This window comes from Seriola aureovittata, chromosome 14 (genome assembly GCF_021018895.1).
Source record: "Seriola aureovittata isolate HTS-2021-v1 ecotype China chromosome 14, ASM2101889v1, whole genome shotgun sequence".
In the NCBI taxonomy this organism is placed as follows: domain Eukaryota; kingdom Metazoa; phylum Chordata; class Actinopteri; order Carangiformes; family Carangidae; genus Seriola; species Seriola aureovittata.
This window is the reverse complement of record NC_079377.1, coordinates 25,832,501-25,845,000: the sequence shown is the minus strand read 5'-3', so window position 1 is coordinate 25,845,000 and position 12,500 is coordinate 25,832,501. Positions and strand designations below refer to the sequence as shown.

Below are 12,500 nucleotides of genomic sequence, written 5' to 3'. Positions count from 1 at the left end.
TTTTACATCAGCTCTTCATCCACACGCTTCACAGCGTCTTCTCTGTTCCTGTGGTCACCTGCACACACACCTGTATCTGGGCCTCAGAGTCCCTCAGTGAGATGCTGTGGGAGCTGATGGTGGATCCTGAGCGGGGCCTCTTCTCCTGCCTCAGGACCTCGGGCCCTGCGCTGACCGAGTGCCTCAGTGGGGGCCCCTGCTGGTCCACCAGCTGCTGCGGTCTCTGCGGGGGCTCCGCAGTACCCCTCCTCTCCCCGGCGCCCCCGCCTCCCGCCGCCGCCCGGCCCTGCTCCTTCATGAACAGGTTGACGTGGCTCTGCTGCGGCTGCTGCTGCTGCTGTTTCCTGCGTTTGTACTCCATCATCAGTTTGCTGATGGTTTTGTCCGTGGCGATGGTGTACAGTTTGTTCCCGGCGCTCTCCCACCATTCCTTCCTCTTCCCCGCTCCGATGCTGCCAGGAGCTCCGCCCAGTGAGCTCGCCGTGATGCTGGAGTCTCTCCGCTCGCCGCCGGTCCGGAAGTGATGAGGCAGGCTGCCCGTGCTGCTGTGGAGAGACAGGAAACAGCTGACTTGGTTTGACTCACACTGAGCGAGAGGCAACAGGTGAATTCACTTCTGTAGTTCTTTATGTAGTTCTTCGAACCGTGTAAATGACCTCTGACCTCTTCGTCGTTTTCACATGTATGTTTATTGAGCTCATGAAGAAGAACAGAACCTGATGAATCAGAGGGCGACAGTCTGACCTGAATCCTGGACTGGGTGTGGGCGTGTCTCCCGGTGACGCTGCGCTTTGGTCCGCCGCCTGACCCCGGTACCCGCTCTCCTCCGAGGGCGTCCCCCTCGCCGAGAGCCCGCCTGCCGACGACGGAGTGGACGTCTCAGACTGGAAGAGAGGCAGGAAGAAGACGTGATCTCCTCCTCCTGAAGCTCCTCCCCTCAGCAGCGCCGTCTCCTCCAGCGAGCTCTCCAGGTCGCGGTGCATCTGGATGTAGCTGTTGCACAGGTCCATGCACAGCTTGTAGAGGCGTTTGACCAGCCACGCCCAGTCGGCGCTGCCCAGCGGCTGCACGCTGAGCGACGGGATCGGAGCTCGCCACTGGTGACGTTTGTCCCGGCCGCGAGGAGGGCTGACCTGCCGAGGAGACGAAGACAGACGGGGACGATCTCTTATTTTTGTTTTTATTCCTCCACGCCGACGACAGTCACAGACAAACATTCACCTGGTCAAAGGTCAAGTTACCTGTCAATCACTGTGACCTTTTCATGCACCTGCACTGTTTTCTTTACGCCTTTAGCTTTCGTGACTTTCACTGTTAAGCTACACCAGAGGTTCTGCTGCTTTTTATTTCAAATAAAAAGTAAAACAGGAAGAGGCCGTGTGCCGGCGCCTCACCTGTGCCGTTTCCTCAAAGATGTCCTCGTCCTCTGAGGAGGCGGACCCGGGGTGGGAGGAGTCCGAGCTCCCCTCCTCTTCCTCGTACAGGATCCTCTTCACCTGGACACAGTGAACGGGTCCGATGTGAGAAAAAGAATTTCAACTTCTAATGACTTGTTAGTTGGTAGCTAATGCGTTGCTACATGGTTACCGCGGCGATTCTAGGTGGTTGCTAAGATGTTAACATCTGATCGTCTTGTGTGTAGTAGGTAGTAGTAGTAGGAGGAGCTTCAGGAGCTAAGGTGTGCAGGTTATTAGATAGAAACATATAAAAACACCTGCTCTGAACTTCTTTCTTCAGTCTTATAAAGTCTGTTTATAAAAGATGAGTTTCTGTGGGTTTGTCGTCATAAGTGACCTTCTCTTTAATGTGAATATGAAAATATATTAGTGTAGCTTTAAACTGAAAGCAGAACTTTATAAAAATACAAAATAAAATTAAAGGAAAATGTGATTAAAAACTGTAAAAAGAAGTTTGGGTGACTGGTTTCTACCTGCTGCGCCGTCATGCTGTCGGACTGGCTGAGCGTGGCACACAGCAGCGCCTGGAAGTACAGGTTGAAGCTCATGGCCGACTGCCGGTAAAGATTAGCCGCTCCGCAGACGCCCGACACCTTCATCAGCAGGTACTTCAGACCCGGCCGGGTGTCGAAGTCACGAGCCGTCCTGCAGAAACACAGAGCACCAGGTTCTACTACCTGAATCTGATCAACACCATCTGTTTGGAAGTTGTGTTTAGAGGTGATCACACGTCCTCTGGGCAGCGCTACGACTTCAGGGCTAGCTGGTTAGCAAGCTAACTTCAGAAGAAGAAGAGAAGTGATAGGTGTAAACGGAAAACAAAAGGAACGGGATTGTTTCCACCTCTGGAGACAGATGTTTAGTGAAGGAATGAAATTTGATGCTGAACTGACAATGTTTCTTCTAGACTGGTCAGTGAACAGCTGCTAATGCTAACGTTAGCTATGTAGCATTAGCAAAGCTTACAAATAGCTCCTTCAACCATCTCTTAGCTTGGTTACTCTTCCTTGTTGGTTTAATTTCTCTGTTGCAGTCACCTGTAGGAGTCCAGCAGCAGGTCCAGGATTATGGCTAAATTAGTCATGGAGATGTAGCGCAGGAAGCCCGCGGCGGGTCTGCTGGGGTCGGAGGTCACGGGCGTGACCCTTTCGTGACCCTCGGGCTGTTTGACGAACTCCTCCAGGAGGATGTCGTAGAGGTTCTGGAGCAGGACCTGGTGGGACAGCAGGCTCACCACGATGGTCCGGAACGGGATCCTACAGAATCCAGAAACCAGGACGGTCAAATCACTTTGATCCAGTTTCTAATGGATCAGCACCAACACTCTGATAAAGCAGTTTAATGCTGCTGTTCTGAGGCTTATGAAGAAAATCATTTACATTATAAAGGTCATTATTTATTTATATAGTATAAACTACAACCATCACCACAGAATCTGTTTTAAATCATAATTGTTACTCAATATAATAATGTTTATTATATTATTATAATATAAATAACATACAATTCTGTCATAACACCACCACACTATTATATTATTCTATTTACATTCACTTTACAATATTATATTAGCTTCTTTTTTGTCGTGAGATTTATTATTATTCCTTTTTTCTCTTTTTTTAATTTCATCAAAATTATATTATTATGTTTTTTTGTTATTTGATTATTTTCATTACATTCTTCCTACAATTATATTTATATGACATTAATGTCCATTAAACTTCTCCTTTCACCTTCTCACAGATACATACATCAAATAAACCGTGAAAACACACACACACACACACACACACACACACGCACACACACACACACACACACACACACACACACACACACACACACACACGATGCATCATGGTGTTAAAGGTTTGATGAACATGGAGGTGAGGGAGTGTTTGCTGGTGTGAACCGTGCAGAGCCGTGTCGCTGTAAATAAACAGTCTTACCCAAGTTTCCTGTGAGCGCCGCCGCAGAGAGACAGAGAAGGAGTGAGTTAGTTCAGCTGCTTAAACACGTCAACACAAACTCTTCTTCAAGGTCTGAAGGTTTAATCATGAAGCCAGTTCAGAAACGCAGCGTCTCTCTGTCATAAAGGTCAAAGTTTACAGTAAATGATTTGGTTTTCTCTTGTGATAAACTTTGATGAACTGGTGTTTCTACCAAATACGTCAGACGGTCAAATAAACTCGTTAAACAATGTTGTTTGTTTCATCAACATACAGTCAGTGTACGTCAGTAAATGCACATGTCGGGGGGGTGGGGGTGTAGTTACCGCCGCCAAGTTCGTTTGTTTGTTTGTTTTTCTGCAGGATGACACAAAAAACACTGAACCAATTTGCTGCAGATTTGGTGGATGGATGGGGGAGGGGCTAGAGAAGAACCCATTAAATTCTGGTGCGGATCCGGTTGAAGTCGTGGATCCAGGAGTGTTTTGAATCCTGGACACTGTGAGATGGGACAGACTTTTTCGTTTAGAGTTTAGATCTTCATGTTAAAACTGTTGTGTCAGAATCTGGATCCAGATCTCGTCCTTGGCGGCGTCTGAGCCGCTCGTCTCAGTTTGGGTTTGAGGTTAGAAAATGAAAACATGTCATTAATTATCATCACGCATAGAGCAAGCCATGCTTCTGTGTGTGTGTGTGTGTGTGTGTGTGTTGTGTGTGTGTGTGTAGTCCACCTCTTCTGTGTGTGTCCGTTGGACTGCTGGTCAGACGGCAGCTCGATGATGAGAACGCAGGACTGAGCGTGCTCGAAGCCGTCCTTGTTGTTGGGCGTCTTCGGAGAGCACTGGGTGTCCAACATGAAGACCTGGGACACAGAGAGAGAGAGAGCGTGTTAATGCAGCTGTACAGCTGTAGGACTGTAACCTAGCAACCAGCAGCAACAGAGCACAGGTCAGCTTAGCTCTTTAAAGTCTGAGTTAAACATCGTTTATATTTGGATCTTCTCAGTTTAAAATCCTCCTCGGACAGAAGCAACATAAACACACAAGGTGAATAAAAACGTTCATATCCTTTAAATCTGTTTAGAATTACATCTGTCTGTGAATAAATCATGGAAAACATACACATATATGCACATAGGACCAGTGGAAACAGACACTGCCACAGGTTTGTTTGTTTGACTAATTATTCACAGAGAAATTCATCAACTTTCAAGCTAATTTTCACCCTGAGAGTCAAACTGTCTCTCACCCATAAACATTTCTTTATAATCTATAAGATTTATTTTATAAGATTATTCCCTGGCTTCATGTTAAACACAAGATTTTAAATGTTAGAAAACTCATTTGAACTCAGTATTAGGATCAGGCCTTGTGATATTTCTGCCATGTGCAATTTCTTCATAATATCAAAATTTTCTTTGCACTTTTGAACAGTCTGCCCCACTGTAATATAATACATCATTATACATTATGAATAACATAATTAAATATATGTCGTATGTTATGATATATAATTATTTGGGCAGGACTGCATGGAGATATTGAATTTGGATCTCACCTGAGCTTCACCTGAGTCTCGTATAAAGGTGACGTATCATGGAACAGTGTCACGTGTCACTGACCTGCTGAGCCATGGCTTTGATCCTCCAGTACTCGGCCTCGGCCGACGGCGAATGAGACGGAGCCGCCACCTTCACCTCGCAGGCGTCTCCGGAGAAACTGTCTGAACCACTGTGAAAACAGGCCAGCAGGTTCTACACACACACACACACACACACACACACACACACACGCACACACACACCAAATTAAAAAAACAGGAACCAGATCTTTTATTTTTTCTCCGTTGAGTGGTTTCAGTTATTCTCGTGTCTAACACGGCGTCCTGGTGAATCCACGGTTTTCATCCTGTTTTATACTTTAATATAATCTATATATTAAATGCATTGCTTATCAATAAAATCAGCTTTTCTATAAACCCAGTCAAACGTCATGTGTTAATGTTTCTGAAAGCATAAGCTACACGTTCAGCTCACGTCTACATACTGGGAGCTTCACTGTCCTGACAACATTTACTCCCATTCATTTCAAGCACATTCAAAGGCACCTATAGTATATTTACATATTTCTATACATAAATCTACATGTTCTGTAAAGAACGACTGTGACATGTTGCTGACAAAGGGCAGAGCAGCAAGTTAAACAGACTGACATTTCGAGCATCATCCAGCTGTTGAGGAGCAAAACACACATTTCACACCAGATGTGGATGTGAATCTGGACCAGGACTCAGGCCCCACTGTTCTTAAAACCACTGCAATAAGAAATGAGTCCCACTGACATGTGGATTTAATATTATTAAGTTTTTAATTGAGGAACCTCCAAGAGATAAAAAGATGTTTAAAGCTCCTCCAGTGTAAAGGTGTGTGTCCATGTGTAGTGTGATTATAGATTATAGATCAGCTCTAGCTTCTATATTAATACTGTGAAAGTATCAAAGCCTCAGTCCACAGAGAAATGCACACAGCCTGTATTCAGACACTGAGCCCATGCTACAACAGGAGCTCTTATATAAACCACCATAAAACCTAAATAAATACGATGTGCCACATACAACAGTAATACTGCGGCCCAGCAGTTACATAATGACAACACGTGTGTGACTGTGGCCGAGAGCACGTTAAGCTATATGTTGAGATTTTACATATTAAACTGAGACGCCTGTTTTAAGCTGTAAAAACTCCCTGATGCCCCGAAGAGATAAAGACAAGAGAGAGAGACGTCAGGGTTTTTACATCAGCTCTTCATCCACACGCTTCACACAGAACAAGAATAAAACAAGAACCACACGACTGATCTGCTTTAAAATTAGCATGTTGCTAACGTAGCGCAGAAAATAACCACAACTCATGTGGCCAGTTTAAAGACTTAAGTCATGTTTTCTGAAACAAGCAAAGAAAATCTGTCAATAGTGATAGGATCATCATCATCATAATCATCATCATCATCTCTCACACACACACACACACACACACACACACACACACACACACACACACACACACACACACACACACACACACACACACACACACACACACACACACGTGGCTCTAAGCTGTAAAGCTGCTTAGCTGCAGTCTGTCAGGCAACTGACACAGAACTGAAGGAACACACAACATCCACTAACAAAATGCCTGGCGATGTCACCTCTACCGACTGAACACACACACACACACACACACACACACACACACACACACACACACACACACACACACACACACACACACAAGGAGGACTTGTAGCTGAAACGGAACAGCAGGGGTTGGATTCCCACTGATGAATCTGTGATCTCCCACGGTCCTGAAACACCACATCCACACAGCAGGTGCCACCATCAACAAATTAACACGAGCCTCTTTGTTTCTAATGAAGCTAAGCATGCTGGGAAACTGTGTCAAACACAGCAGCTCGACTTTTGAAGATCTTCCTGCATCAGGAGCCGATCAGATTTCTGCTTTTACCTTCCCTGCTTTATTGATCAGAGCAGCTCGATGAAGATGATCATGATATCATCACAATATTTATATATAAAGATGCTGTCGGTCAAATTCATCTTTAACTTTGTTTATTTTGTGTTTTGTCAAATAAATTAAACTATGAATGATTTCTGCTCACACCAGGAAAACACTGATTTTTATTTTCACTTTACTGTTGTGTCACCTGTTAAGGTTTACCCTCACAGCTCAGTGTGTGTGTGTGTGTGTGTGTGTGTGTGTGTGTGTGTGTGTGTGTGTGTGTGTGTGCGTGTGTGTGTGTGTGTGTGTGTGCGTGTGTGTGTCTACCTTGACAGGCTCTAGTGTGGCAGAGAAAGCGTCCTGCAGAGCGCAGCAGGCCAACCTCCACATCTCCTCTGTGAACACCGGACCAACTGTCACCAGCACATATCTGAGGAGACAGAGAACAACCATCGGACCAGCCAGAGAAACATCTGATAAAAACTATATTATAAATCTCCATATTTTCATCTTCTATTAACAACAGGTCGGTCAGCCAATCAGAGGAGGGGAGGCTCTGAGCCGCTCTTCCGATTGATCAATCATTTCAATGATATATTGATCGCCAAATTGGAAATTTTCACTTCAGAAATCTGGTCACCTTATGTTAATAATTTGGGCTGTCATTAAAGTTTTGGTTCATGCAATTTAAACCATATAAAACGATTACATACTCGGCTCTAACTGAACCCACGGACTCACTGTTAAGACTGTGGTGACAGATGTGTGAGTGAATACAGATGTGTGAGTGAATACAGATGTGTGGGTGAATACAGATGTGTGGTCACCTGATGCAGGAGCAGCCGACTCTGGAGATGGTCTCTGCAGGTTCAGACACACAGGCCACCAGCAGCTTGAACAGGTCCTTCAACATCAGGTTTATCAGACACTCGTATCCAATGTCTACGCACACACACACACACACACACAACACACACACACACACACACACACACACACACACACACACACACACACACACACACACACACACACACACGGGACAGCGGTGGAGAGGCCACAGTTTAATTTGACTAAAGAGGACAGTGGAACAACGAGGCGTCGCTCACGCTCCACTTCACACCAGACAAACAACATCAGTCTGTGACAGTTTCACACAGATTCATGATCCTCACGTCAAATTTCATCTCATGTTTACGTCCCTCTTTCTTTCCTCTCTTCATCCTCTCTCCTCTTCCTCCATCGTGAGCGTTGGAGAGAAGATGAGCTCTCCCTCGGTGTTGTGTCTGTTTCAGTGCAGCTGTTTTTAAATATGCTCTATAAATTCATCTGATTCGATTCCTTTCATTGTTTGTCTGTGGCTCATTTAATGATGCTAATGTGTCGTTAACAGAGAGGAAACTTTCAGAACATTGAATCCTTTGGAAACTTGTGACGTATTAAAACGGCGGCTTCGCTCTGCAAACATCACTTCCTCTACATTCAGTTAGCCCAACAGTTAGCCGCAGTTAGCTCGCTGTTCATCACTGATCAAAGGAACATGTTGAACTTTCCAACAAGATGAACCATCGAAACACGGCGTCACGCCATCCTCCGTCAAAGAGAGCACAGAAGAAGAAACTACAGGAAGGAAATCATGAAGCTTCACCACTGAACTTCTCTGATCTGTACACACACACACACACACACACACACACACACACACACACACACACACACACAGCTGCGTCTCACCCGAGTGTATGAAACTGTTGACGTGCTCCACCACCAGCTCACACGACAAGCCGATGGCGTGTTTGAAGTTTGCCGCCGCCACGTCCCAGTAGGAGTGGTCGCCATGGCTACGCTGCAGCCAGAGCGACATCACAGGAAGCAGCAGCTGGATGACGGAGAAGATGGCGAACCCCGGACCTGGAGGGAGGAGGCGGAGTTAACGGAGAATAAACATCCACTGGAGACAAACACATGTTCGGTCATGTGACAGAAAAAAACTGTTAGCGTGCTAACTGTGCTAGCTCCTTAAGGCTACGTGTGTGTGTCTCTGTGTGTGTGTGTGTGTGTGTGTGTGTGTGTGTGTGTAGTGTATGTTTGTGTGTCTCTGTGTGTGTGTGTGTGTGTGTATGTCTCTGTGTGTGTGTGTGTGTGTGTGTCTCTGTGTGTGCGTGTGTGTGTATGTCTGTCTGTGTGTGTGTGTGTGTGTATGTCTCTGTGAGTGTGTGTGTGTGTCTCTGTGAGTGTGTGTGTGTGTATGTCTCTGTGAGTGTGTGTGTGTGTATGTCTCTGTGTGTGTGTGTGTGTGTATGTCTCTGTGAGTGTGTGTGTGTGTATGTCTCTGTGAGTGTGTGTGTGAGTGTGAGTGTGTGTGTGTGTGTGTATATGTCTCTGTGAGTGTGAGTGTGAGTGTGTGTGTGTGTGTGTGTGTATATGTCTCTGAGTGTGAGTGTGTGTGTGACCTGGGACAGTGGTGACCTCTCGGAGCAGGGTGAAGAGCAGGTCGAGGGTTGGGGGCTGGTGCTGTCGAGGACAATTGGACACGGCAGCTGTGAGCTGCTCCAGTAACAGAATCCAGACCTGGATCAGACCTGCGGGACGGAAACACCAGGTGTGTTAAAGACGGAGCGCAGAGGAAGAGACGAGCAGAGGGACGGTGACGTCTTCACCTGTGTCATCGTCAAACTCCTGGAGGACGCAGTCCATCCCGTCCTCGCTGCCGACGGAGCGTTCCTGCGCTCTCATTGGCAGGCTGGCGAGCCGCGCCCCCAGGAACACGGGCTTGGACGGCATCTTGTAGATCTTCGCCAGCAGCTGTCGATCACATGCGACATGATTTCATTAAATCACATGAAGAAGAACAAGTGATGAACCACAGAGCCGCAGCTGGACAGTTCTCTGACGAGTTCCTGTCAGTGCGAATGAATCAAACCACTTCATCACTTCATCACTTCATCACCTCATCACTTCATCAGTTCATCAAAAACTTCATCACTTCATCACCTCATCAAACACTTCATCAGTTCATCAGTTCATCAAACCACTTCATCACTTCATCAGTTCATCAAACACTTCATCACTTCATCAAACCACTTCATCACTTCATCAGTTCATCAAACACTTCATCACTTCATCAGTTCATCAAACCATTTCATCACTTCATCAAACCATTTCATCACTTCATCAAACCACTTCATCAGTTCATCAAACCACTTCATCAGTTCATCAAACCACTTCATCAGTTCATCAAACCACTTCATCACTTCATCAAACCATTTCACCACTTCATCAAACCACTTCATCACTTCATCAAACCATTTCATCACTTCATCAGTTCATCAAACCACTTCATCACTTCATCACCTCATCACTTCATCACCTCATCAAACCATTTCATCACTTTATCAAACCACTTCATCAAACCATTTCATCACTTCATCAAACCATTTCATCACTTCATCAAACCATTTCATCACTTCATCAAACCATTTCATCAATTCATCACTTCATCAAAAACTTCATCACTTCATCAAACCATTTCATCACTTTATCACTTCATCAGTTCATCAAACCACTTCATCAGTTCATCACTGCATCAGTTCATCAGTTCATCAAACCACTTCATCAGTTCATCAGTTCATCAGTTCATCAGTCCTACCTGTGAACACTTGCGGAGGTAGTCGAGGGCGGGCAGACAGAGGTCGGTGGAGCTGTAACCTGACACATGGACACAGTCTCCGATCTCCTTATAGTCCACCTCTCCTACACAGAATAATATTTAATATATATAATATTTGATAAATAAAAAATATTTCATATACAATATATAATATTTAATATATAATATTGAATATTCAGGTACAAAAACATGTAAATATATATTTTTCTGTTAATGTGTAAAGCAACAAACAACCCAAGTAAAACAGGAAGTCTGCAGGAACCTGCTGAGAATCATTCACACTGAATTTGTTTTCAATATTCTGCCACGTTGTTTCCATGGTTACACATGAATCCTCTCGTCACGTCTCAGAAAGAGACGTAAACACAAACTGTACGTGTCCTGAGTCTCTGACATCAAACACACAGTTTCCCGCCCGATTCCAGGAGGAATAAACTCCCCGCAGGCTTGTCGGAGTAAACGAGACAAACCTAAGCCTTTGACGAACTTCATGAGGCACATGATGTAGTCGGTGGCGGCGTTGGCGAAAACCTGGATGTTGTCAGTGTTGATGAAAGCCTCAAAGACGTCAAACACCGGCGCCTGGGACTTCCCTGGAGGAGGAGGAGGAGGAGGAGGAGGAGGAGGAGGAGGAGGAAGAGGAAGAGGAGGAGGAGGAAGCAATAACAGAGGGATGAAGGACACATGAAGAAAAACAAAGGACAGAAAAGTCACGATGAACTTCAGGTGTTTTTATTCCTCCACGCCGATGGCGGCCATTTTGTTTTCAGGTTGTGGTTTTGAACTCAATATCTCCATAAGGCCTTTTTAAGCTGTTTCTAAAGAGCTCACAGCAGTTATTACATTTCAGCTTCATGTTGTCTCTGACTGAATAAACAGGAAGTGACTTGGAACTAGTTTGAGTGGCGGAGGGATACGACCAGGAGGAGGTGGTTCTAGTGTTTGATAAGAAGTGTGTGCAGGTTCGTCGTACCCATGGAGTACTCTCCCAGCAGGTATTCTTTAATGTCGGTCTTGCTGCTGTGGACGGTCCTCAGAGCGCTGAACAGAGGACGCCACCCCGACAGGATCTGAGGAGAACACATCTCCACCAGCTCGCCGATTGATGTGATCACCTGTGGGGGGGAGGGGCGGGGGGGGGCGACACGACAGCCTCAGAACCAGTAAGGTTAATGAAGCAGCTGCTGACTTACTGATCGATCCGTGTTAAAACGGGACTCAGAGAGACTTCACCTGGTCCTGCACGTCCTCGTCACACAGCTCCAGCTGCATGATGTGCTCAAACGGCCTGAACAGCGCCTCGTTAAAGTGGAAGTGTGGAAGCTCCGCCCAGCTCGTCAGCACCTCCGTCAGAACATCGTGGATGAAGGAAACGGCCTTCTGGGATACGTGGCGCTCTTTGTGACACGCCGCCTGGAAGAAAAAGAAGAAGAAGAAGAATCAATTAAAAAGGATTGTTTCAACAGTTGTCACATGCAGGTGGTTTGCTGCAGTTCCCTACCTCCACCAGGTGTGGCGCCACCACGCTCCAGGCCCTCATCATGTGGAGCAGAGGCCGGCTCTTGTTCCTCACGATCCGCAGCATGGCCTCGCCCAGACGGAAGAGATGGAGAGCACTGCGCCGCTCCAGCGTCGACTTGGCCTCTCCTGCAGACACAGACGGACAAACACACTCCATTAATCAATATTTAATCTAATATTAATTATTCAAATCTGATGTAATGAAATCGCTGTGTTTGTTATTTACATCCTAATGGCCTCAAAAGAGAGAAGGATGGAGGAAGTGAACTAAAGTAAAAGCAGAGTTTCTTCACTTAATGATTCTAAACACAAACTGAAGCTTGAAAATGATTTAATCAAGTTTAATCTTAGATTTATGTAGTTTTACATCTCCTCTCTCAGGC

The 12,500-nt window shown here is 45.7% G+C and overlaps 1 protein-coding gene across 2 annotated transcripts in view; it reads right to left on the bottom strand.

Moving 5' to 3' along the window:
• arfgef3 (ARFGEF family member 3) overlaps positions 1 to 12,500 on the bottom strand; it is a 46,764-nt gene that overhangs the window by 7,655 nt on the left and 26,609 nt on the right. The window contains exons 24-40 of one of the 2 annotated variants that reach the window (XM_056394952.1): positions 12,098 to 12,243; positions 11,830 to 12,009; positions 11,570 to 11,711; positions 11,067 to 11,189; positions 10,576 to 10,679; positions 9,587 to 9,731; positions 9,380 to 9,508; positions 8,661 to 8,837; positions 7,754 to 7,868; positions 7,254 to 7,356; positions 5,028 to 5,159; positions 4,138 to 4,268; positions 2,495 to 2,713; positions 1,931 to 2,102; positions 1,395 to 1,496; positions 745 to 1,133; positions 71 to 545 (exon numbers count right to left, since the gene is read on the bottom strand). In XM_056394952.1, coding sequence (XP_056250927.1) covers positions 71 to 545; positions 745 to 1,133; positions 1,395 to 1,496; positions 1,931 to 2,102; positions 2,495 to 2,713; positions 4,138 to 4,268; positions 5,028 to 5,159; positions 7,254 to 7,356; positions 7,754 to 7,868; positions 8,661 to 8,837; positions 9,380 to 9,508; positions 9,587 to 9,731; positions 10,576 to 10,679; positions 11,067 to 11,189; positions 11,570 to 11,711; positions 11,830 to 12,009; positions 12,098 to 12,243 — 2,984 coding nt within the window. The remainder of the gene's footprint in view (positions 1 to 70; positions 546 to 744; positions 1,134 to 1,394; positions 1,497 to 1,930; positions 2,103 to 2,494; positions 2,714 to 4,137; positions 4,269 to 5,027; positions 5,160 to 7,253; positions 7,357 to 7,753; positions 7,869 to 8,660; positions 8,838 to 9,379; positions 9,509 to 9,586; positions 9,732 to 10,575; positions 10,680 to 11,066; positions 11,190 to 11,569; positions 11,712 to 11,829; positions 12,010 to 12,097; positions 12,244 to 12,500) is intronic. The other variant, XM_056394954.1, reaches the window with a different exon arrangement.